Raw genomic sequence first — 25334 nt, 5'->3', positions numbered from 1 at the left:
TCTGTGGACACAGTTTGTCATTGCAGTACTTTTGACACCACTGAGAGTTGAGGAAAAGCATGCAAAGGCGTTTTTGAAAATTAATACCATGAGTGCCTCGCCTACAATAAATGTATACCATACAACAAAAGTAGGCCTGCATATGAAGTACAAAAAATACTGTTGATGGAATCAACACTTCAAAAATGTATGAATTTCTGAGAACCTAATTGGTAATATGTTTTTTATTGTCTGGTCATTGATTATAACACAATATCCCAAATTTTCAAAACATGGACAAGACATCATGATCTTCCAGGCTAGTAGTTATTAATATTATTTTGTTGTGATACTTGCTGATTCTTTTCATAATTAATTGTTATGTTTCATTATAATATATGTAATATAAAATAGTCACTCCGTGGTTATAATGCTGTCGTTTTATAACATTTGTTTAACAGAGACGTAAGATAGATATAATGCATCAAGTATACACGTAAAAAAAAAAAAATTAAAAAAATAATAAAACATTACAAACATAAATATAAAGCCAGGGCACACAACGTACTCGCGCACGCACGCTACACAACGAACAGCCCACAACATGAATATTCAATACATGAACGCATGCAAGGGGGGCGCGGTCTTTCCGGCGACGGGGAGCGGAAACGGAAAGGCCGCCATCTTCTTGTACTCAATCAAGCCACTACAGGGTCAGTATAGATTTAATATAGATAATAACAATATTATTAAATTAATAATAACGATGAAATAACTTAGCTTGCATTTATGTAGTAAATATTCAATAAATACATATTTGTATAAGAGGAAAGGCTTGTCATGTATTCTGATTAAACATAACACCTCTTATGTTCTAGCTAACTGGCTAGCGTTTCTATCTGGCCAGCTTGTAAACTAGCAAGCTACTAGCTAACTTGCTAACGTTTTCGTCCGCAGCTGGCGTCGAGTTTAAATGACCGGATTTGATTCAAGTCAGTATCTTGACAGGGATATTACTAGTTTGATCGACAGCTCCCACTTTCGCGTTCTTCTCCTTTTCTAAAACTACCCACTCTACCTTATCTAAAAAATCGATGTAGCTTCTGTCGGTACTTTAGAAGAGGGAGAGAAGGGAGTGAAACGGTAAGTAGCTAGCTGAGGTTTCTAGACATTTTTGGTTAGCTAGTTAGCTTGCTATTTCCCGTACTTAAGTTGAAACACACTATCTACTATCGCTAGCCATGTAGCAGCACAGTTGTCTTTTATTTGAGAATAGTCGTGGATTAATGCTGTTGCACGCCGTTTTCCTGTGTTTGGGTAGTCAGTTAGCTTGGTAGCTAACAGAGGTGGGGGTCTTATTGTTGGTTAAGGACTGGGTGTGTGATTGTCTGATAGCGGAGAGGCCAGGGTGTTCCCGTTAGCGCAGCCTCACTATCTTGGAGTAGGAGTGAATAACCTTAATGGTGTAGCTAGCTACTTGGTTTACTGAATAGACTTCTGGCTAAATTCCTGCTCGTATAGCTGTATTTTATCTTGCTGCCCGCACAAATGCCAGCTCCTGGTTTTATCTATAGTCAGAACTATCTAGCTAACTAAGCAATTTAGCAAGCTATATCAGCTAGCCAGAAAATTAGCAAAGTGCCTACTGGAATATTGACCACGGTCTGAGTAATGCTATGCAAGTATTTCTGTGTGGACATCGGTGCGTGCAAACATTACCAATATGTATGTGTCATTACTGCAGCTACCTGTAGCTAGAGGACTTGAGAACTAGACTGCGAAGTAGCTGGATTTCGTCGCCTGTCAGTATCATCAATATAATAATGTTGTGTCTATCACTGTATTTTTTACACTCGGCAGATATGCAACTCTTAGTTGTTTAAAAGTTATAGTATTGCCAAAGTTGTAAAAGCCAGCAAATAATTATTTTCTCATATTACCTCTCCGTGCATAGTTTTGCGAAATCATAAATGATCATTTTAAGTTTGTATTTATTTCAAGATCGAATTTGTTGGTATTGGATGTTTTTTGTAGCAAGGTGTATGACATTTCAAGTTTCCACCAATGATTATTTATACTCCCAAGTTACTATTTTCTGGGCAATGGTGTTTTATTTTAACAAGCTTGGCCTGTTAAATAGGAGGAGAGTGGGCCAGATACCGACAGGAAGGGGTAAGCTTTCCCCTATCTAAGTAGATAAGTTACATGAACTTTGCTCCATGAATTTACTTTTAAACTGACCTTATAAGAGTTCTAATTTCATTGCGTAATATGGTGGCATTGCTTATTACCGTAATGTTAACCACTACAGGTTATTATTCTTAGTGTTTCTTTGTTTATATGGTTATTGAATTGTGTAATATTATACTGGAGTACTTGTGTTGTAACATGACAACTTTTAGGGGCTTCGAGTCTGTTTTTTTTCCTTAACAGTCTGGTTTGAAACTTTGTGAGTGTGAGTCTATTAGATAAGTGAAAGTAAAGTTTGCATTGTCCTTTGTGTCTGACTAAAGAAGTCAAGGAAGTATTACTTGCATTTTTTTAAACTATTTTGTTGCTGCTTTTAGCACTTCCCTTTTTTTAATCAGTATTCTAAAATCCCCTTTACACTTTAATGGCATTACATTAGTCTAGTTTTATTACCAATTTTTTCAGTTGTATTTGTTGTTTTTATTTTAATTATTTTGCTGTGTTATGTATGCTGTTTATGATTATGATTATTATTTATGCAATGCATGTATTTGGTAGTCCCTGAAATGAATACAAATGTGCATGTAACTAAAGAAACAAGCACCTGTTTTGATGACAGGTTTGCTAGCCTGTTTCCCAGCAATGATGTAACTGAGTGTCTTTCACTTTGCAGTTTTATTTCCCCAAATATTTGGTTTTGGGACCCAATGTCGTCGTGGCGAGAGACGGACAGAGCGAGACAGAGCAATCTGTGAATGAGTGGAGCCAGAGAAAGAGAGACTCCCATCGTCCTTACGACTATTTTAACAGGTGGGAGAGTTAAACAGAGATCATAATGGAATGACACGGGTTGAGAGGTATGAACGCTCTAAAAAAACTCTTTATTACCCTGTATTTTGCTTGGAGGCAGAATCGCAGACCCTACGTTGTAAACGACTGTAAAAAAAAAAAAAAAAAAAAAAACATCTGCTTTTTATTTATGATCAATACAAGTCAGGATTTCTAATGCGTTTCCTTCAGTTTTGCAAATTATTTATGCTAAAATCACGGTCGTCTAGTGTCTAATGTCAGTTCTTTGCCATCCTTTATTTTGACTGTCCTCCTTGTCAGACTCACCCCGGACTCTTGTTCTCTCAGCATTGGTATTGGTGGTGCTGTCTACCCTAACCAGTGTTTGTAATGTATTAATGCTCTTTTACTGTCTTTCCCCCCTTTTTGACAGATCATAGAACAAAACAACTAGTCTTTCAGCATGTCGACCTCATCGCTACGGCGACAAGTGAAGAACATTGTTCACAACTACTCTGAGGCGGAGATCAAGGTTAGAGTTTACGGCTGTTCTTTTAGACCGTTTCCTTTACCCTTCCTACCTGAGCTAATGGTGCCTTGTGTGCGTGGCATAAGCGCTTACCTCTGCACACCTTATCCACTGTTTTTATTGTGTTTACCTTGTCCCTCCTTCCTCTGCTAATGTGTGTCATTGAGGATTGCTGAACATTTAGATCCCTTTTCCCTTTTCCCTGCTTTCTCTCAGGTAAGGGAGGCGACCTCCAATGATCCATGGGGCCCGTCTAGCTCTCTGATGTCCGAAATCGCGGATCTAACCTACAATGTTGTGGCCTTCTCAGAGATCATGAGCATGGTCTGGAAGCGCCTCAACGACCATGGGAAGAACTGGAGGCATGTCTACAAGGTGAGGCCCAGAGACGGGGCACAGAATGGGGCGGGGCGGCGTGTCCGTTCCCTCTCTGTGGTTGCACTGTTTATTACCCTCTGCCTTAAGAGTCTAACTGAGCCTTTCACAAAAGGGCTCCTATGATTGGACGAATGTCCCGTGATGTCGTTACTCCGACTGTGTGGCTTTGAGCCCTGGTGTGCCGTCTCCCTCGGTGCTCACATGCTGTGTTAACTCTGTTTGTGTCCCAGGCCATGACCCTGATGGAGTACTTGATAAAGACGGGCTCTGAGCGCGTGGCCCAGCAGTGCCGAGAGAATATTTATGCAGTCCAGACACTCAAGGACTTCCAGTACATAGACAGGGACGGCAAAGACCAGGTACTGCGCCAAAGACACATGCACGCTAGTTCTGTCACGTTTGCGGTGACGTCTGACCGCAAATGGCTGCCAAAGGCTGCGAATGGCAGCCAGCCATGTATTTCAGTACGGAGGATCTGTAGAAATGAACTTCAGAAATATGCAACGTTCAAGTGTGAATCCCTCCCCGTCACTAATTTTCCATAAGCAACGCAACCATTCGGAAGCAGCCACTGGGCTAGTGTTGCCATAAACGGAAGGATGGGTCCTAAGTGTTGTGTGTGGAACAGCTTGCTGGGATCAATATAACACATTTACAAGCAGCTCTGTGTGTCTTCAGTGAATTTTTTTGGCACAGTGAATATTGCGACATGCAAACAGCATTTTGCGGAATTGCATCCAGCAGGCAAGCCGTCCGTAAAAGGAAATTATGCTTAAGTCTGCACTTATATAGTCTATATAGCTTGTGGTCCATCTGGTGGCGCATCCTGCTAAGGCACAGGTTGTCAGTATAGCACACCGCGTGGGCTGGGAATTGCAACCGTGTCAGTGCTGACTGGCTGACAGCACCGTAGTCCTCCGGTACGTGTTTGGCTGTCCCTTCATTCTGGGTCGGAAGATTATGACATTAATCGTGTATCAGCTAGCTGGCTAGTGAAGCAAGATTCTTTTGCCTATGAAAGAAATAAAATGTCTGTAAATGTTGGAGGGCCTTTGGGAGTCAGGTTTATGCAAAATACATGTGCCCGGCTCCTGTGCAGGTAAACCAAGACAAAGGGTTTAAGTTACGGGAATGTCGCTGAGAGAGAATGGACCCACGCGGACCTTGATTCAGACTCGCTGGAATGCGAATACCTCTCGTAGTACTTTTCACTGCCTGCCGCTGACTTTATCCAGCGTGCCTTTACAAAGCATGGCTAGCATGTTCATATTGTTTGTGTTAGGACGTTTAAAGTGGACATGCTTCTTTTTTTCATCCCATGACTTCACCTTTTATCAAGCACATCTGTGTTATCAGTTACGCAAACTGCTTGCTAGCAAATTGACCTGGCAACTCCTTAAAAATAAGATAAGAAAGTTGCTTCATAGCCTTCAGGTTGACACGGATTGCACAGACAGAGCAGCCCACATACTTTCCTCAGCCTTGAAAGGTCTACCTGAGTTAAAATGGCGCCTTTGTTGTCCTTGCCAGGGAGTGAACGTGAGGGAGAAGGCGAAGCAGCTCGTTACGTTGCTGAAGGATGAAGAGCGGCTACGGGAAGAGAGGATTCACGCGCTGAAGACCAAAGAGAAGATGGCGCAGACGACCAGTGGTAAACCGCCTTCATTTCCCATCATTCTCCTGTGTTGTGTTTGAGTCCAATGGGGAGTTGAAGTTCTGTTAAAGGAGGAAAGGTGCATGAATCCTGCAGTACAGTGCATGTGTGTGCGAAACTGCATGTACTGAATTTTATAGTAAGCCATATGGTTCATGCATTTATGTATGTTACGGGAAGAAATTTTGACATAAACCAGTGGTGTCAAACTCGTGCCATGGAGGGCCGTGTGTATGCAGGTTTTCATTCCAACCAATTAATGCTGCCTTAATTGAGTCCAATTACTCATTCAGCCATATGCGTTTAACTGCATTGAAGCACAGAATATAAAAAATTTTTTATTTAGACAATGCGGGTCACCATAGACGTCGGGTCACCATTGTGCACAAACCTGCATCCCTAATTCAGCAAATTATTTAACTAATTATATAATCAAGATCTGAGGCTGGAATGAAAACCTGCATACACACGGCCCTCCATGGCACGAGTTTGACACCACTGACATAAACCGAACATTTTTCAGCAATTTCACATTTCCAATGGTCATGACATTTAAAAAAAATTGTTGCACATACGCTTTGATGTATTGTGAGGGAGGGAGGAATAGCTGTTTGATCTAGAATTCTGGTCTATGGTAATGATGGAGTCAGGCATGCTGAGATTTGAAGTTCATTTTAATGTGATGAACGGTGTTGGTTTTATTGTCTATATTAAATAACGATGATGATGATGGTAAAAATAATAATGCTCATTGCTCCCTCCCCCAGCCTCCTCGGCTCCTTCAGCCCCAGGCCTGGGTGGCGGGGGCCTGGGCCCCCACACTCAGGGCTCTGGCAGCGGGGCGGACCCGGAGCAGGCGTGGCCGCAGAGCTCGGGAGAGGAGGACCTGCAGCTGCAGCTGGCTTTGGCCATGAGTAAAGAGGAGGCCGAGCAGGTAAAGCCAGCTCGGGGGCCGAGGGGCCAAACCGCCGCGGAATTCTGTCTCGCCGCTCGGCGCTGAAGTGGTTAGGCTAAACTCCAAACTGGTTTCACGCGGCTGGATCTGCGCCCTTTTATGGCGTGTTTGATGGCGCGACCGTGCTGATTGGCTGAATTCAAAAATGCGATATTATTCATAGGGATTTGTTTGAACTTGTCGAAAACTTCAGTGGAGACTGTAGAGACTTTGTGGGGCAGCAGCCTTATTCAGTGCATGTGATTGAGGAGAGTCGGGCCCAGTGAGGTGCACACAAGGCCCCCGTTAATCCAAGGGCCCCTAAAGGGCTGGAGGAAGGCCCTCTGCCGGTGTGCCTCTGAATCTTTTGACGTGTCTGTGGAACATCGCCGGTGTAAGGGGTCACTGGTAGGTTTTCAGGTTCATTTGAAACGCCTGGTCTGAAAGAGGTTGAAAGACCACGGTATGCTGGGAAAATGGCAGTGGCCCCCTCTCACATGTTGATCCTGACCCCAGTCTAGCTTCGCCCCCTTGGAGGACGCTGAGCTCCGATGGGCTATCTCACTCAGCAAGGACCTGCTGCAAAAGGTCAGGGGTCAAAGGCTTCACCGAGATTTAAATCAGCCTTTCCGTCGCCGCCTCTTGATGTCTTGGTCACAATCAAGGAAATGAAGCCGAATTATTCATCAGTGTGTAAACATGCAATCACAGGTGAATGTGTTTGGACATTTAGCCACTATAATATCAATAAATGTGTGCATGTGTATGCATATGTAATAAACACATACACACATCTACTTCTTGCACGCATTAAACTGGATGAAGAAACATTTGCCTTGCAGATTTTTAAGATTTAAATGCTTTTATTTAAGCTGTCCAAACACTTCTCTGTGAGTGTGAATACATGATGAGCAAAAAAAAAAAAAGTCAAGTCACAAGGTATAATTCCATGTAATTGAAAAAATGTTAATTGGAGTATAAGCAGAATTATAAATACACTACTAAATTAACATAATTGCCTTTATCATAATAACAATACAATTTCTCACTTTAAATTGCATGCAATTGGTTGGCCTGTGCACCACCAGCTGTGGTGAAATGGTGGATAGAAATACATGCGAACTGCCTGCGCACGGTCTCAATGAGGAGGAATCTGAGAGTTGCCGGGCCAGTCCATCTCCTTATTGGCGACTTGTCGAGGCAGGCAGGCTCGGCGCCTCGGCTGAGATCAGCGGGATAGTTAGCGCTTGCGCGAACGGGCCGCGAAGGGCGGGGCCTGATGTTGGATGACGAGGGTGTGGGCTCTGTGCGTGGTGTGATTGACAGGAGGAGCGTCTACGCAGGGGTGATGACCTGAGACTGCAGATGGCCATTGAGGAGAGCAAGAGGGAGAAGCCCAAAGCTGAGGAGGTGTGTACTTGGGAGAGTACCGCTCTCTCTTTTCCCCTCTCGCTCTCTCAGTGTTACCTGCTCTGTCTGTGTCCGTCGCCCTCTTCTCTTTGAGACGCCGACCCGTCTCCTCCTTTCTCTGACTGTGCCGCGGCGTCCGCCGGTGTGGGTTTGGCTAGCGAGCGCGGCGTCCGCGCGTGCCGCCTCGCTCGCTCACTCTCTCTCTCTCACTCTCCCAGAGCTCCCTGATGGAGTTAAGCGCGGTCGACCCCTGGGGGGCCCCGGCCGCCCCTCCCGCAGTTGCCTCTGCCGGCCCCTCCCCCCCGCCAACAAGTACCGCCGCCGCCGCCGCCGCCGCCTCCGCCTCCGGGCCCTGGGGGCCCTCGGACCCCTGGGGCGCGACCTCCCCCACCTCGCCGGTTAGTTCTGACCCCTGGGGTGGCGGGGGGACCGCGGTAGCGCCCCCTTCCGACCCGTGGGGAGAGTCCGCCCGGGTGAACTCGGATCCCTGGGGCTCCGCCGGTGAGCGAGACGGGGAACTGCGCCCGTTTCTTGGTCCTTTCCCTGCGGTGGGAACACACGGTACACACCTTTTGAAAAGTAGATGGGAGCTTGAGGCAGAGGAACCCTTTCTTCCTGGGCTCGGTTTTGCCGTTAAATGTATGTGTGTGTAATGTTACAGTGTAAATGCAGTCTTCATGCCTGCTCTTCAGGCCGTTCCCCTCGGCCTCTGACTCCTCTCTCTCCCGCTCTCTCAGCCGTGACTCCGCCTAGCTCAGATCCATGGGGGGCCTCAGTGGCCCCCGCTGCTACGTCTGGGCCAGGTGACCCCTGGGCAGGGGACGGAGTGCCTCCGGCGGTTGACGCTTTGACCTCTGACCCCTGGGGAGGCCCCGCCAAACACACGACTAACGGCACAGGTACTGTAAACTCACTCTGTGCCCTGTCCTTCTTCCAAGTGTCCACGTTAATCGACGCCATTTTGAAGTCCCTGCTGTCTGCATGTACGTGTGTTTGTGGTGCACTTAGCCGCTGGTCCGCTCATTTTCAGGAGATCCAGAACTCAGAGGTTCGACAGGAGCGCTCGGGGACGGCGGGGGCAGCACAGGGTCCCCCGTGCCCTTTGACCTCTCCGCCCTGGGCTCCTCCCTCCCCGTTAGGAAAACGCCGGAGTCGTTCCTGGGCCCGAATGCGGCTCTGGTGGACCTGGACTCCCTGGTGTCCTCCAAACCCAAGCCCAAACAGCCTCCCCCGCCCTCCATTTCCACAGCCTCCGCACACAACCCCTTCCTGCAGACACAGGGTGAGAAAGGGCCGCTCAGAGAACAGCCTTCAGCTCAGCTCAAATGGAGCCTTGCTGAGAGTCGATTGTAAATCTGCGATTTCACATCAGCTGTGACGTCATGTCCACGATGGATCATTTTGCTTGTTATGTTCAGTGATGATCACCTTTCATTTGACTGTGATGAAACTTCCTGTCTCCTTCTTTTTTTGTTTCTATAATCGTACGTTCTCTCTCTCTCTCTAGGTGCCTCTTCGGGCCCGGGCATGGCCGTTACCCCGGGCAGCTCAATCTCTAGTCGGGGGGTGTCCCCTACTCCTCCACCAACCTCAAACCCTTTTGGATCAACTCCCATGGCCTCCATTTCACCTCAGACCTCCTCGCTTGGCCTCAGCCAGCTCCGCACCAGTCCCGTGCCACCCAACCCCATGTTGGGGACCCCCCACGGTCAGATGCCACCCCCGACTCTGGGAATGGTCCAGCCTGGTATGGCTATGCCTGGAATGGGAGTTCAGATGACACCCCCTCAAATGGGTCTTGGGATGGTACAATCCAGCCCCATGGGCATTCCCTATGGAGGAATCTCACCCATGGCCCCGCCGGGAGCTACCATTCTCATGGGCGCAGGGGTGCCAGGGCAGCCCCAGCTGATTTTGGGTGCGGGAACAGGAAGCGGTGTGTTGGGAGCCAGCGGAGGGGTAGGAGGCGGGGCATCCACAGGAGGAAGCACTAATCCATTTCTTCTTTGAGAAAATTCACTCTTCTCACCCCATTAACAAACAATTTATGTGTCAGAAAAGAAAATGTGTGTAAACAACTATATTTAAAAAAATGAAAAACTAAATCAAAAATTTTTTTGGGAAACGCATTCAATTTTTTTTGTTTGTTTTTTTGTTTTTTCCACAATGGGATATAGAGGGAGTGATAGCAATGTTTATTTATTTGTTTTTTGTTTTTTTTTGTTTTGCCTTTTTAAAAAAATAATTATGTTTTTCCAGTCTTTTTTGAAAGAAGCAAAGACAGAAGGAGAGATGGCATTCACTCAGCAATGTCACCATAGTATACTATTACTGCACTGAAAGACAAGGGGAGGCTGCAGGAGTTTAGCTTAGCCACTAACAAACTGATTTTATGAAAACTCTTAAAACTCTCCCTTCAGATGAAGAAAATGTAGGACCGATGAGGAAAAGGGCGGTTTGTAAGGAGCCCGTGGAGACTATGACTGAGTCAGGCTGAAAAACCCACCAACACTTCTGGCATGATCTAGTCGAATCATTCAATAGGTGTTTTCTTTTTAATTTAATTTAATGTAATTTATTTTTTATTGTAATTTTTGACTCCTGGGAACAAACAAGAAAAAAAAAATCCTACTTAATCCTGTAATGAAATGATATGCTGAATTGCCTTTATTTCTTTGAAGATTTAAAAACAAAACAAAAAAAAAATCATTCTAACAAATGAATTGAAGGGAAAAGTGGAGATTGATTTTGTATGACTGTGAGCGTGAGTGCGTGAGTGTTCTCTTTTTCCAGAGTCCATTTCCATTCTTCCTTACTCTTACTGCATCATGAGCGAGTGGGAAGAAAAGATAAAATGTATTATTTCTGTTTAAAAAAATTTATTTTGTTTTGGACATTTCAAATGCTTGTTTATTTTGGGATTACAATGAGGTATTAAAAGGGTCTTTGTTTCAGCCAGTTCTATTTCATTTTTTAAAATCAAGAGCATTAGTTTCTCACTTTTGTATATCTTCGACCTGTTTCTCTCTTTGTGTCTTGTCTAGTTATCATTGTTCTGTGTTTCAGACAGCAAGTGTAAGGACCGAGGGGAGAACTAGGGACACAGAAACCGATGCTTTAAAATAAAATAAAAAACATTTCAAATGAATTTTAAAAAAAGAAAAAAAATTCAATTTGAGGACTGGAACACATGATTCATGCTGTTATTTTTAATTATAGTTTTGATGAATTATTGTTATTTTATATTAAGAATGAAGCTATTTCTCTTATCGGGTCAGGTCAAATTTGTGTGGTGTTAACTGTGAACATACACATTTGAAAAATAAATGGGGAAAAAAAAATGAAAAGAAATTTAAGAAATAAAGAAAATCCACAAAGGGTATGAAATTCATCTTTTGTGTTTATTGAATGTAAGAATTGTATTCACCTTTTTCTCCAGTCTGTTTGACCACCCCTGTATCACTTCTGCTTCTTTTCATGCATTTCTCTGTGCTGGCTAGTTTTTACCGACCTGTTTCTCTAAACCGCCTCTGTGCTATTGTTTAATTATTTCCGTGCCTGTTTTTGCTTTGCAAGTCAAATTCCCCCTCAGAGCCCAAATTGTCTTTTGCACTCGAGTTCAGTTAACGGCCAATGGGAGTGTGGATGTGAAGAAGCCACGGTCTCATGTACTGTCCAAACCACCGGTGGTGACGCCAGATGAATTGTCTGTCTTGTACGCATTTTGTAAAAAATTTATAAAACTGTTCAGAATGGATCTTCAGTGCCGTGCACATGGCTACCTGCCTCTCATCTTTGCATCACAACATGCCAGCTTGCACATTTTAAATGTAACAGTCAGTATTTTACAGTTTAATAAAATTTGCCTATTGTGCTTATCCTGCCCTTAAATGTTCACTAAATACTACGGTAGCCTGCTAAATGAATATGGGAGGCCTACGTTTTTTTTTAATATAGCAAATGGAAAATAATCTGCTTGGGGAGCATAATAAATGAGAATGGTGGGTTAAACATTTCATCCATATTGCCAGTGCCAAATAATGCCAAAACCTAATTTTTTCTTATGTCATGGGAAAATATCAGGCATTTTCCCCCTGTTCTGATCTTAACAGTGACTGGTCCATAGATGAGGGATTATGGTTTGCCTGGTTTTGTAGCAGTAATCCTGAATTAAGCTTGTAGGGTTAATAAAAATGTTTGAGAATAGATTCCGCCCCTATGTGACAGTACAGCAGGTGCCATTGAGAAGCAGAGGGATTATGCTACTGAATGAGGTGTGTCGAGTGGTGGGTAGATTGAATGAAAAGTGTCATGGCTGTTTGTTTTTTGAGAAATGCCTCGTATCACAATGCTTTGTACAGTGGAGTAATGCATGTACAGCCCAAACCCATGGTTAATGGTTCTGATTGACAATAATGCAAGCGCAAAGGACATCACTGTCTGGAATTCAAGCACAGGTTGATGTGATGCCCTTCTTTTAGGGAAATGTTTGGTTTCTCCCATGCAGTACACAAAGTGTTGTATAGTGTTGCCGTATGATGCTACATAAACCTGTTTGCAGATACCTGTGCACTGTTCTGCCAGTGGCAGCTTTGCACAGGGACTTCAAAACCTGGTCCTCGAGTGTCGCCGCTGGTTTTTGTCTTTGCGTTCCAATTGCCAATCAGTTCAGACCCCAGAAACCAAGTGAGGTGAGTTAAACGCGTGTTCACCTACTTTAACTGAGCGGTTAAACGCAGAGTCGACAGAAACCAGACGACCCCTTTCGCTCTCCAGGGCCAGAGTTAGGGACCCGTTCTCTATCTGCAACGTTACGCGGGCCTTAAAACGCAACGGTCAACTGTGTAATCTGTATATTTTTTTCTTTTTAATTGTCTTTTGATGAACATTTTATTTTCCCTCCTTGCAAAAGCAGTTGCTGTCAGTCCTGCGGCAAGTGTAAATCTGGCCTTTATTACTCAAATAAGCAACCAAAAAAAAAAAATGGCTGTGTACTGTAGAAGCTACTTGTCGTTTCATTTATTTAACATACTGCTTTCAGTATGTGCAGTCACCCACATTAACACTGTACACCAGATCAGTAAGTAAATACAGGGACTCGAAATATTTCAAGCATTGATCCTGTTTATTAAAATATGAAAGAATGGACAGGATAGATAAAATATTCTAACAGAAAAGTGTAATATGTAGTAGTATGTATTTCCATAAGCTTGTGTAATAATGTATAACCATGTGTTACGCAAGTAAGATGTTTCAACCCTGCCAAAGGTTTTGTGAACTGAGGAGAAATTTCAGCCTTTTAATACAAAATGGCACATCTTTCTTAGTGCAGTTAATGCATATATTGTGTGTCGCTCGCCGTATCAGTGTAACTTGACTATAGTGTTTAATCCATTCTTAAAATGTGAACACACTGCACAAATCCAGTCTCTTATTTCTCAGACAATTAACGAATCCCAATCAAAGTCATCCTGGATCTCCTCGCTGTTGCTATGGAGGTGCTTTATTGGGGGTCGGCTGGTGGGGGTGAGAGGCTGGGGCTGGACGGCCGCTGAAAGACGGAACAGGAAATAGGACAGAAATAGTGAGTATTCTTCACTGGGCAATTTTGACAAATGGACTAACTAAACCGTACAAAACTACATGAAGATTGTATATTGTTACAATAGACCTTATCAATAATTGCCAGACCCGTTCAAGTATAAGCGTATTTTCTTACAGTTGGTTGGCAGAGGTGAAATGTGGGATGACTGTGTTGTAGGCAACCTCTGCAGTGGCTGTGCCCTTCTTGGTGGCTGGAGAAGAGGGTTGCTGGTGGCAGGAGGCAGGGGGGGAGGAAAAGTAAGGGGAGAGGGGTGAGTCAGGCTGGCTAGAGAGGGAGGGGTCGAAGGAGGGTTAGCTACATACGGAGGCAGAGACGGGTTATGGCTGGGGGCGGAGCCTATGAGCCCATTCTTTGTGAAGAAACGGTTCAGCGAATCACACAGTGAGGTGAAGAGCGTAGGATCCAGGGCCCAATCACAGAGCTCCGCCTGGCGCATGCTCTCCAGCAGGTCTAAAAGGGACGTACCAGGAGAATGTAATGTAATTCCTCCACTCAAATATATATTCAGAAGGTGGCAAATGTATAGCTTCTCATGCTTATCTCTGATATAAGTTTACAATTTTACTTCACTTTCCCAGTGCATTACTAACCTGGGTGATTCGAAAGGTCGATATTAGCCCAGTCTAGGCTGCTGGCGACTCGGAAACTCTCCTTCAGAGAGTCTGCGGTACTGAACCAGTCTGCTGGTAACACTGGGAGAGAAAGAGAGTTCATGTAGCTCAAACTGTACATTCCAGCAGGGCGACAGTCATGAACTGGGAAACAGGTGGTACGTGTACTTACTGTTGCTGGGTGCGGACCTGTCCGATTCAGGTGGGCACTGGTTGGGTGTCAGCGGGGGTAGGGTTGGTGTGTGGAGGGGGGCACTGTCGCTGGGCATCCCAGTAAAGGGAGCGATATCAGCTGGCATGAAGAAAGAGTGGAGGAGAGGGGACAGTGAAATGGCGCGCGTACTGTAAAGCTGTCATGTGACCAGCTAAAGGGAAGTAAACCACTAAAGGGAAGTAAATGTCGAAGGAACAGTATGAAGCCTCTTGGCTTCCTGCTTACACTGGGAGGAGACACGCTCTCTCACTGTCCTACACAGGGACTGGAAGGAGGCGTAGAGGTCTGGGAGGTTGAGGTCAGCGAAGGAGAACTGAGAGGATGGCTCCGTGGAGGTGTGTGTGGGGAGGGAGACAGGGGGCACTGGTGGAGGGAGAGCAGGAGGAGCTTGCTGGGAGGGGGGGGGGGGCATTATGAAGACAAACAACAGGCACCTTTTACCTCACAAATACTTAGAACGCATCCAAACCGATTCTTCAGCGGGGAAACGTGACACGTGCAGAAAGTCGGTGTCAAGAGCGAATGACTGATTGGACAAACTGTGCTTAAAGCCAGGACTGTAGTAATGACTATACCTTACAGACAGGGGAGCCCAAGGAGTCTCTGTGAGGCACTGCTGTTGGAATGGTCTCTATTGTGGACTTCACTTTCTCTTCCTGTAGAACAGATGGTTTGGAAACCTGGAATATGTATGTTTATATTTAAATGTTTTTATATAAAATGATGAATATACAAAACAATGTATGTTCCACAGAAATGTATTTTTAAATAATATATTTAAATATCTGAAAGTAGAAATAATTTTTATAATTGCCCATATATTCAGAAGGGTTGTAATATTTTTTCTGATCCTGATAATATATTAATTCATATATTGGAGTATATTCCGTTATTGTAAGGGAGCTCAGAGTGACTGACTCTGTTGCAGGGCTTCCTCTTTTCAGTGTATCCGTATGCTTAGACTACCTGGATTTGCATATTACATATTACTTGGTGCAAATCAGACTGAATTCACTCTGAAAAAAAAATGAAATGAATGACACATTTCAATTTGTGACTACAGGCTTTGCTGGACCATGGCAGGGGAAATCACAAATGCACAAATGTTTTTTTTTCATGCGAAGTTAATGACAGATAATGGTTTTAAGGATTATTTTAAAGCATCCTGGCCTCTGTAGTTCTGCAACATCCGTAAGGGAAGGGAGTGGAGTCTGAGGTAAGGGGACATGCATTAATACAAGATGGACACACATCTGCTCAACAAAGGCCATAAAATGACAGCGAGTGAGATGAATAAATGGAGAACCTCCCCTTCCTCTTCTGGATGAGGACGTTTGGTTCCTCTTAACTGTAACGGCATGATATGCTCGGGTTGTTTGTCCATTGTCCAATAGGAACCCTGGAGGCACAGCAGAGGGAGATGTTTTCGCAACCTAAATTACTATGGCACTTTCAGTCAGTCATAGTAAAGAATTTGTTTTCTAGAAACCCTTAAATTTAAATCTGCACTGTATAGGTTTAACATTATACGTCCACAGAGGGGAACTGAGAGAGGGAAAATATTTCAGACCTTTATATATTGGCTCTTTATACTGGTCTTAGAGGTCTGTAGAGGCTAAGAGCTTTCATTACAGTGGGGAACTTGTACATAATTTAGCCATCCTCACCAGTGCCAGAATATCTTGAGCATTAAAAGAAGCTGAAAACCTTTCGTACTGCAACCCCCCTGGTCCAGACTAGAGTAGGTATGCTGCAGCCTATGCATTAATGGACCATTTACAATGTTTTATGCACTGCAGATTTTATGCAGATATTATGACTCCCCTACTGTCAATTTTTGTCCACTAGGTATAGTATTTACAGAAATTCATGGTATAACTGGCTAAGGCAAAAAGGAAATTGATTCAGCACAACACAAATCCTGCTCCCTGAATCGATGGTTTATTACTCACCACAAACATTATCAGTGTTTTTTATTTTTATTTTTACGCATACAAACTTTCCTCTCTGATTTTCCCTCCCCTGAATATCACATACTGTCAGGTCCAAGTAATGTAAAAAAAAACATTATTTCACCTTTCCTGGGTCACCTGGAGGCCTTGGAACTTTACGGAAGCATTTATTAAGAGAGAGATTGTGACGAATAGAGTTCTGCACAGAGAACAACAACAGTTAATAATAATAATAATAATAACAATAATAATAATAATAATAATAATTATGAAATATATGAATATACTCATTACTCATGTCATTTTAACTAAACAGAGGATGGCCATTGGAAAATGGATTCAATAAGCACCATAATTCACTGAAAAGCACGGCTGCTTTTTCCAACTTGGCTCACCTTCCAGCCCCTCCCCACCCTGTTATAGTAGGGAAAATGTTCGCTGATCCAGGTGTAAATGTCATTTAGACTCAGCTTCCTCTCTGGAGCTGCTTCTATTGCCATGGCAATGAGGGTAGCGTAGCTGTGGGGGGGCTTCCCTTTGGATGGAGGGAAAGAAGGTGGAAGGATGGACGGGGGGACTTCTCTCTCCCTTCCTTGCTCTCTCTTCCCTTCTTTCTCTCGTCTCTCTCTCCCGGATCGCAGGCCACTGATTCCCAGTTGCGGGAGCCAGTCAATACTAGTCAAACTGGAATCCAGGTTTGAGGTCATGGTCTTTTAAGGGACTAGGGAGGAGGAAAATTCATTCAAGCAGATCCCTCAGCATTCATTCATACAAGCCTTGTTGCATTCAAGATTGCAGTGTATATAACAATACTTTTGAAATAGAGGTCAGTTATATAGCTTAACATATTACATATAAATAAACAGACTGAACTACAGTAGCATGATTCATGGCATATCGAGCAGGAGGTAACCATATACACCACCGTCCAGTAAATAAAATGCTAATGAACTTGTATTTACTCTTGAAATTGGTGTAGTCTTAACAATAAATACAGCACCTACCTTTTTCTTTTTGATAGGCCCCAGGCCTGAAGCAGTATTAATTTTTAATACTTTCATCCACTACAGTGTACTGAGTATGTGAAGTTAGTTTTCTCTCGTTCTTTCCTCTCTTGCCTAGCTCCTTCTCATTCTAGGCATTTATCTTCATCAGTGTGATTCTCTCTTTCCCGAACTTTACTTTCGTTATATCTTTTCTCCAAGTTTGTTTTCTTATGAAAAACCTCTCGCAAAAAATTGCTTCCTCTCTTTTCCCCCTCCCTCTGTTTCTCTCCCTGACGTCACATACTCCTCCTCTACCCTTACATCATTCACTCCCTCCCTCCCTCCCCGCCCTTCTCTGCCAAGCAGCAGCACCCCTCCTCCTTCTTTGAGTACAGTATTGAATTACAGCAGTACAGAACTGCGAGAGTCAGTCACACTCTCGTGGTAAATTCCTTTCAGTAGTCACACCGTATGTGCTGTCATATTATTTTTCAGTTTACATTAAAAACATGTATAATATTACCAGTAATGTTAACATTAAGATATGGACTGTTTATCATATTTCATTAGTTTATGAACAATCTCTGCCCCTCACCACCCCTCCCCCCACCCTGCAACACACGCAGGCAGGCAAGCATGCGTGCACACAGGCAAGCATGCGTGCACACACACCCCTTTCCTTCATCAAACAGGAATTGGCGGAGACACTGTTGAATTATCACTGGTTTTATTTATTCATTGCCATATCTTTCTTAGCAGCCTTTCCATGTCTGTCCACTGACATACATAAAAATATTTTGATTTGCTAGTATGTCTAAATCACAGTAAATCCCTTCCTTTTTCACTCTATAGAGAGCTGAAGAAAGACAGAAGTCCAGTGTCTGGGGAAGGGTGAGCCAGCAACTTCTGGATCTGCAAACAAAACAGGAAACACTGGGAGACACTGAATACGTGGGAGGACAGTGACCTACAAAAGATTTTATTTCCAAAGCAGTAAATACTAGCAGAACAGCTGACAACTCTGGGAGTATAAAGCTGGTTCTGCTGGTCTTGTTAGTGGTCTGCATCATGACATGTTGTATTGTTCATGAAAAGTTGGAAGCACGGATTAGCCTGACAGTATCCTGGAATGGTCACCTTTCTCCAGGGTGCTTTTCAGAAACACTGGCTCCCAACAGTATGTTTACCTCCTTGAAATTGGGGTGCTTGGCATCCTGCACCAGCTGCAGCAGAACTGCTTCTGTTGTGGTGAGGTAGGCCCCACTCTGCCTCAAACGGGACAGGGCAAATAACCGGTCTGTCTGACTGGGAGGTGGGGCGAGAGAGACACATTTAATATGGCATGAGCACATATACCGACTGAGAGGAGACACTAAAATAGTTCTGCTTTTATTTCCCAATAACAAAGTACCTTCTAGAGGAGACAGCATCAGCTACAACGTGAACCTCCATGCCTCTCTCCAGGAGGTCATAGGTTGTGCACTGGCAAAGCAGAGATATATATATATATAGTGAGAGAATATCACTATGATCTGGAAATCAATAACAGCTGCTAAAGCAATATTTGGAGACATTTTAATTCCAGCTTTGATCTGCAGGAAACTTGTCTTGTTCTCTTACCGCAATGCATGCCTGAGCCTCAATTCCACACAAAATAGCCTTCTTTGGCCCTCCAAGGGCCTTTAGCTCCTTCTCCACCCCCTCGGTCAGCATGGAGAACTGGGTTTTTTCGTGAGGCTTCAGGTCGGAGGCCCCAAGCTCAGGCACAGTGGGGCCCAGACCCCTAGGGTACTGCTCTGTCAGGATCGGAGGAATTCCCAGAATTCGACAGGCCTATGAACGAGGATGTAGCACAGAGTGACAGAAGTGAACATGCGGAAGTACAGTAAAACCAAGGCCAAGAAACATGATGTGTCTATAAGGGCAGACACCACATCTAACAAGCTGGACGGGAGGTCTCTATGCATTGAGAATGCCTGTACCTGGAGCACTCTGGCCGCATTGCTCAGAATGTTGGTGAAATGGACGATATTGGGCCGGAACTTCTCTTGCATGTCACATAGCAGCAATACAGAGTCCTTTACCAAGAGTCTGCCAATGGACGCCACTGTGAGAAAAAGTGACAGCAATTCATTCAACGCCTACTAAATTAAATACAACGACCCCTGTATTTGTCAGTATTATTGATGTTCTGCTCATTTCCATACAGAATACAATACTGCAAGAGGTATTGCAGCAGGTGATCAAACATAATAATAAAAAAAAACATGAACATGAACGTCTTCTCCTTAACTACGCTAGATAAAGGCAAATCATTATGACAACGATAACTATGAAACGTTTAGCTTCTGATTATGACAACGATAACTATAACGTTATAATGAAAATGATAGTGCTACTGCTACTAATAATAATAATGTCATGATAATAATAACAAAAACAACAACAATAATAATTGTTACCATTGTTATTGTTGGTAACAGTACGAGTAACAGGCAACACCAGAGCCTTTTGTTTTGATGCTGTAACTTGCTGCGCTAGTTCTATGTCGTGCGAACTCGAAAGGGAACGAACATCAACGTCTGGACGACAGGTAAATAGTTAACTCAGTTAGCTAACGTTAAGGGTGCTTTAAATGACCTCAAATGTTATGTATGCAAAAGCAGCAAAGTTGTTTGGCATGATATGGGTAATTCTGCATTGAAATAATGAATAGACGAAAGAGGAACTTCAAACTAACAGTTTACTCACTGATTTCACTTTCGTCGCTTCGTCACTACCAATGAACAGTTCAGTGGTCACTACTGGTTTAACGAGAAAATTTTTATTCATAGTTCTAACCAATGGAAAGGGACATTTTTTCCACCCCCCTCGTGCTTTGCACTATAAACACCAATCACTGGAAAAAATCAAGGATTGAAAATATATTCGTGTGGGTGATTGACCACAATAACCTTGCAATCTAGAAATTATTAGCATGCCCGTTTTAATAATTACTCGTAATATATTAATATTTTAAGAATATATACTTAACTAGCCACAGAACAACAACAGTCTTTAAGTTCAGGGACTTCCTCCTCACCAACCAATCGATGTAAACAAAACCTATGACTCAGGATCGGAGCAACCAATGGTACTCTTACTCTTGCACAGATAGCTCGCTCTCAACGGCTCTGCAGAGAACCAATTGAATTATTATGATTTCCAAAGTGACATGTACTGTAACCAACAGCATGTTGCGATATTTGGTCAGATGGGTTCAGACCAATGAACTGTTCAGTTGTTCAGACATATTGTAGCGTCATCCCTGGCGCAACGCAAGACAGAACAGACTTTGCCATTATATTTAACATGTCTGAAAATGCAGAGTCTCCCACCGAAACTACAAAAGATGAGCCTACGACCGCGTCACCTCTTGCCGAAAACTCTGGGACAAATGAAGAGAAGAAAAAAAGTAAAATATTACAAAACATGTTATATGTTTATAAACCAAGTTAGCCTGTTAGCTCTGTTTAACGCGATCTAAGGTGAAAGCTGCAATATATTTCTAGCTAATTACCAATGTAACATACTTCCGTAAATATGACACAAGGATATGACTGACGGTTCTCTAGCCATTGGAGAGAATACCTCTTGAGGGATTAACCAATCGGTGACTGATTTGGAACAATTCCTCCGTACATGCTGCTATTTTGCTAGCTAGCTGATGTTAACTAATTATGACACTTTTGATACCGCTACATATCAACCTCTGTTGTAACAGAAAATAGCTCAGTTTGACTGTTAGCATCAAAAAATGAATAGTAGCTGTCAACCGCAAGGCTGACGCTGCCCTACCTTTAGGACCAACTTAGCCACACATTATGTAGTCAGTCTTGGTAGCTAACGATAGGAAGCCAACTTCAGATAAATTAACGTTAGCTAGCGTAAATCTTTTACACCCTGGTTAAACGAATGCGATTATTGTGCCTAACAATGGAGCTTTTGTATACATCCTGGGAGTAGGCTATGTAGCTACCACACCGAATTCAGAATATGTAGCCACAAGCTCTACTCAGGACACAGATATATGAAACAAATATATACTTTACATTAATTACTTGTATAGTTACTGTGTTAGCTATTCTATTGTACTGAGGACATATGTGTTCTATGTTGATTTCGTGGTTGCGGTAAACTTGTGTTGCTGCCACAAGTAATTAATGATTATGCACTTGCATTTTGATTTGTATGAATTACACATCAAATGCACATTTTTACAAATTGTTTGTGTGAATTCCTTGCATCTTAATTGTGTGTAAATGCCATGGGTATTTCTGCAACTCTGTGTAAATATATTTTCTCATGTAATTGAGCCAATTAATAATTTATCTAACAAGTGGTCAATATTGTTTATCTAATCTTATGTGACTGAATCTACATTATGTAGCCTAGTAGATGCAGTATATTCAGTAGTTTCTTTCACATCTTGTCATTCATGTGAATTTAACAGCAGGGTCCAGTCACTGTGTAGGCATACTGTGTAGGCCTGCTGTCTTACTACCTGACCAGCTCAATATCTGTCTCACAGTTGACGTTCTGCTGAAAGCGGTAGGGGACACTCCTATCATGAAGACAAAGAAATGGGCGGTGGAACGGGGAAGAACTGTGCAGTCGCTTTCTTCCTTCATCTCGCGCTTCCTCAAGATGGAGCCCAGTGAACAACTGGTGAGTCAGCGACGTGTCACATAGCAAGTGCTAACTTTGCTATATGTGTGTTTGTAGGTGTATTTAATACGCGGCTTCACAGTGTGCTGCTGAATATACAAACAGACATTGTCTGTTAAACAGTCGTTTTACAAGTTGCTCTCTTGCAGTGTTTTTAAAACATATTTAACAGCCCTGTTTGGTATCTGTGTACTCCATTCATATTTCTGTATTTACCATTTCTTCTACTCCTCTGCTTTTTCTCTCCCTCAGTTCATTTATGTCAATCAGTCTTTTGCCCCATCGCCTGACCAGGACGTGGGTGTGTTATTTGAAGTGAGTATATATTCAGAATGTACACAGCATTTCCAAAAGTGTGTGGACACCTTTTCTAATGAGTGGTTTTGGCTATTTCAGTCACACCCATTGCTAACAGGTGCATAATATCAAGCATACAGCCATGTAAACTCCATTGACAAACATTGGCAGTAGAATGGGGTGTACTGAAGAGCCCAGTGACTTTCGTGGCACTGTCATAGAATGCCACCTTTCCAACAAGTCAGTTTGTCAAATATCTGCCCTGCTAGATCTGTCGCAGTCAACTGAAAGTGCTGTTATTATGAAGTGGAAACCTATAGGAGTTACAACAGCTCAGCCATGAAGCGGTAGGCCACACAAGCTCACAGATCGAGACCACTGGGTGCTGAAGTGTATAGCTTGTAAAAAATCATCTGTCCTCAGTTGCAACACTCACAGCAGCATTCTGAACTACCTCTGGAAACAACATGAGCACAAGAACTGTTCATCGAGAGCTTCTTGAAACGTGTTTCCATGGCCGAGCAGCCGTACACAAGCCTAAGTTCACCATGTGCATTGCCAAGTGTTGGCTGGAGTGGTGTAAAGCACACCACCATTGGACTCCGGAGCAGTCAAAACGAGTTCCCTGGAGTGATCAATCACGCTTCACTATCTGGAAGTCTGACGGACGAATCTGGGGCAGAATGCATAGTGTCAACTAAAGTTTGGTGGAGGAGGAATAATGGTCTGGGGCTGTTTTTCATGGTTTGGGGGGGGGGGGGGCCTTAGTTCCAGTTGAACGGAAATCTTAATGCTGCAGCATACAATGACATTCTAGAGAGTTGTGTGCTTCAAACTTTATGGGAATGCTCTTTCCTGTTTCAGCATGGCAGTGCTCCCGTGCCCAAAGCAAGGTCCATATAGATTGGTCCCTTAAAATGGTTTACTGAGTTTGGTGGGGAAGAATTGCCTGGCCTGCAGAGAGCCCTGAACTCTACCCCATCAAAGACCTTTGGAATTAATTGGAATGCCGACTGTGGGCCAGGCTTTACGCCCAACATCAGTGCCCAACCTCACTAATGCTCTTGTGTCTGGATCGCAGCCCTGTTTGAAAATCTACTGGAAAGCCTTCCCATAAGAGTGGAGTAGCGGTACAGCAGCAAAGGGGGGTCCAACTCCATATTAATGCCCATGGTTGTGGAATGAGATGTTCAACAAGTACATATGGGTGTGATCTTCAGGTGTCCACATACTTTTGGAAGTGTAGTGTATATAGTAAATCATGATTGATCTGGTATGAGTTTTATTAAAGTTGATTGAGGAGCTATTACCGCTCAGGTAATTAATTATTATAAATTAATTATTTTTATTGAGACATTTTTATTGTCTATTAAGGGATGATGTTTAAACTTTTTGTGAAGCCCTTTTAACTGTTTTAATAAATGTTATATATGAAAAAATTTATTATAAGGGATGATTTAGTCTCTTAATGCCACATTATGTATGTAAACTATTTTTGAGGTCAAGGATGGCATATCGCATAATGATATTAGGTTGCCTGCCCCTTAAAGAATGTATGAAGTCAACAGCAATTGTAGGATTTGTCCACAAGGGGGTTGAAAATGTATTGCTTTATTCTCTCCCTATCCCTGTCTCTATCCCTTGACCGATGCTATTATTGTGGTGTGCGCTGTATGAACAGAAATGACACCCCCTCTCTTTGCAGTGTTTTGGCAGTGACGGGAAGCTGGTTCTTCATTATTGTAAATCTCAAGCCTGGGGCTGAGATTCTGAGATGGATCCTCTTCTTTTTTCTTTTTTTTTTTGCTTTTTTGCCCCCTCCCACAAACTGACACTGCACATCCTACAGACATGTTGGCCTCACCCACTAGGTTGTTTTTACAATTGTTGTTATTACGAATGCTAGTGTTACCATTAACAGCTCTTGTTTCTATTTTCTGTACATATCCCATTGTAAATAAATTGGTTTAACAAGGTCTGCTTGTTGTGATTTAGTCGTTTTGTTAACAGCGTGAGAGGAGAATTTCACTTTCACTCAGGAGTGTACTATACAAGATGTTCGTAAACTAAATGTTGACACTGAGTTGAGCGGGATCAGCTCCAGGTATGTGACTGACTTGGACATTGCCGGACATAAGTCCTGATTCAGAGGGAGACGGGACTCACAAACTCTGCGATTAAATGATACCTAAAAAAAGATAGGAATACATATATGATATGGATATGAGAAATGTAATATGAGAATAAGAGGAATGGGGAAGAAAGAATTGTCTTTCATAATGCAACATAACATGTCGGGTGAAAGGTTCCAGGAAATCCAGAAATATGACCGGAGCAGTGCAAAAAAACACCTGGAACAAAGAATGAGAGGGATATGAGAACAAATTGTGAGTAATATACTAGGACAGGTTTATATCAGCTGTGGTAAATGTGTTTACAGGAATTTACCAGCAAAATCTTTAATATGGCATCCTGTATGCAAGTCTCTCTTAATTTGGCTGTGGCATGCAAAACGTAAGGCATGCATTGAAAAGCAAATGGAGCTACACACAAAATTAAATCCCTGTTCTCCTTCACCACATAGGAAGTCCATGAATGAATAAATGATGTGCATTGTGGTGAATTTGTACATTGGAATAAATAGCAAGCACAGATAATAGTGGCTTCAAACAAAGGACTGGCTTATTAAAATGAATTGGTGAATTTGAGAATCAAGACTGTGAAAGTATGATTGAGTTTGTCATTAAAATGTGAAATACTAGTGTAGGTGATATTTTTTCCACTGCCTCTTTTCCTGGGCCTGGTTTCTTCTTGCCCAATTTTCTTTTGTAATTCCACTGTACACATATTTGTGACAATGTCTCTGTAAAACACACCATACAAATAAAATGGAATTGTACAGAATGAAAACAGATTAATGGAGATTAAGAAAAGTGATTAAGAAAAGAGATTAAGTAAAGTGAGAGACTGAGAGATTTACTTATAATTCCATCAAGAAAAAAATACATCACATGATTTTTTTTCTATTTTTCTCTGTCAGGACTGAGGAAAGAAAGAAATTCTTGAGTGGAAGAGGAATAAAACAGGATAGATGAGAAA

At 42.9% G+C, this 25334-nt stretch overlaps 4 protein-coding genes across 12 annotated transcripts; 2 read left to right on the top strand and 2 right to left on the bottom strand.

The window, feature by feature from the left end:
- The first annotated feature begins 597 nt into the window (after nt 1-597).
- On the top strand, nt 598-11741 carry epn1 (epsin 1). 9 transcript variants are annotated; one of them, XM_035394581.1, is made up of 13 exons: nt 598-692; nt 2843-2979; nt 3392-3490; nt 3798-3862; nt 4096-4224; nt 5396-5516; nt 6287-6453; nt 6970-7041; nt 7780-7863; nt 8082-8424; nt 8601-8762; nt 8894-9145; nt 9371-11741. In XM_035394581.1, exons 4-13 carry the CDS (start codon nt 3803-3805, stop codon nt 9871-9873), a joined length of 1893 nt encoding a protein of 630 aa, XP_035250472.1. In that variant the 5' UTR covers nt 598-692; nt 2843-2979; nt 3392-3490; nt 3798-3802; the 3' UTR covers nt 9874-11741. The 9 variants fall into 9 exon arrangements, with proteins under 9 accessions (XP_035250472.1, XP_035250446.1, XP_035250403.1 ...); XM_035394555.1 differs by having other exon boundaries at nt 3704-3862; nt 8082-8364; XM_035394512.1 differs by having other exon boundaries at nt 3704-3862.
- Nucleotides 11742-12967: 1226 nt separating this feature from the next.
- On the bottom strand, nt 12968-17522 carry foxj2 (forkhead box J2). The gene is made up of 10 exons (XM_035394593.1): nt 17250-17522; nt 16641-16966; nt 16370-16444; nt 15600-15692; nt 14869-14973; nt 14519-14684; nt 14252-14371; nt 14059-14160; nt 13583-13918; nt 12968-13414 (listed from the first exon to the last, which is right to left on the bottom strand). The coding sequence occupies exons 2-10, from the start codon at nt 16950-16952 to the stop codon at nt 13302-13304; spliced, it is 1422 nt and encodes a 473-aa protein (XP_035250484.1). The 5' UTR covers nt 16953-16966; nt 17250-17522; the 3' UTR covers nt 12968-13301.
- A 419-nt stretch (nt 17523-17941) lies between these two features.
- Nucleotides 17942-20332, bottom strand: isoc2 (isochorismatase domain containing 2). Its single transcript, XM_035394607.1, has 6 exons — nt 19983-20332; nt 19214-19338; nt 18852-19064; nt 18643-18713; nt 18419-18536; nt 17942-18143 (listed from the first exon to the last, which is right to left on the bottom strand). Coding segments are annotated over exons 1-6 (594 nt in total). The 5' UTR covers nt 19984-20332; the 3' UTR covers nt 17942-18077.
- Nucleotides 20333-20521: 189 nt separating this feature from the next.
- Nucleotides 20522-24213, top strand: atg12 (ATG12 autophagy related 12 homolog (S. cerevisiae)). The gene is made up of 4 exons (XM_035394621.1): nt 20522-20685; nt 21802-21938; nt 22191-22253; nt 23941-24213. The coding sequence occupies exons 1-4, from the start codon at nt 20583-20585 to the stop codon at nt 23998-24000; spliced, it is 363 nt and encodes a 120-aa protein (XP_035250512.1). The 5' UTR covers nt 20522-20582; the 3' UTR covers nt 24001-24213.
- The last annotated feature ends 1121 nt before the right edge of the window (nt 24214-25334 follow it).

The sequence above is a fragment of the Anguilla anguilla genome, chromosome 1 (genome assembly GCF_013347855.1).
Source record: "Anguilla anguilla isolate fAngAng1 chromosome 1, fAngAng1.pri, whole genome shotgun sequence".
In the NCBI taxonomy this organism is placed as follows: Eukaryota; Metazoa; Chordata; class Actinopteri; order Anguilliformes; family Anguillidae; genus Anguilla; species Anguilla anguilla.
This window is presented reverse-complemented; position numbering and strand designations above follow the sequence as displayed.

Coding starts and splice junctions, on each gene's coding strand:
- isoc2 (XM_035394607.1), bottom strand. Junction 19,065..19,213: donor ATGCGGCCAGAGTGCTCCAG/GTACAGGCATTC, acceptor CCTCGTTCATAG/GCCTGTCGAATTCTGGGAAT. Junction 18,714..18,851: donor AGGCTCAGGCATGCATTGCG/GTAAGAGAACAA, acceptor CTGCTTTGCCAG/TGCACAACCTATGACCTCCT.
- foxj2 (XM_035394593.1), bottom strand. CDS start 16,952: ATGACCTCAAACCTGGATTCCAGTTTGACTAGTATTGACTGGCTCCCG. Junction 15,693..16,369: donor CTCCAGGTGACCCAGGAAAG/GTGAAATAATGT, acceptor CTGTGCCTCCAG/GGTTCCTATTGGACAATGGA. Junction 14,161..14,251: donor CAGGTCCGCACCCAGCAACA/GTAAGTACACGT, acceptor TTTCTCTCCCAG/TGTTACCAGCAGACTGGTTC.
- atg12 (XM_035394621.1), top strand. CDS start 20,583: ATGTCTGAAAATGCAGAGTCTCCCACCGAAACTACAAAAGATGAGCCT. Junction 21,939..22,190: donor TGGAGCCCAGTGAACAACTG/GTGAGTCAGCGA, acceptor TCTCTCCCTCAG/TTCATTTATGTCAATCAGTC. Junction 22,254..23,940: donor ACGTGGGTGTGTTATTTGAA/GTGAGTATATAT, acceptor CTCTCTTTGCAG/TGTTTTGGCAGTGACGGGAA.
- epn1 (XM_035394512.1), top strand. CDS start 3,422: ATGTCGACCTCATCGCTACGGCGACAAGTGAAGAACATTGTTCACAAC. Junction 3,491..3,703: donor ACTCTGAGGCGGAGATCAAG/GTTAGAGTTTAC, acceptor GCTTTCTCTCAG/GTAAGGGAGGCGACCTCCAA. Junction 3,863..4,095: donor ACTGGAGGCATGTCTACAAG/GTGAGGCCCAGA, acceptor TTTGTGTCCCAG/GCCATGACCCTGATGGAGTA.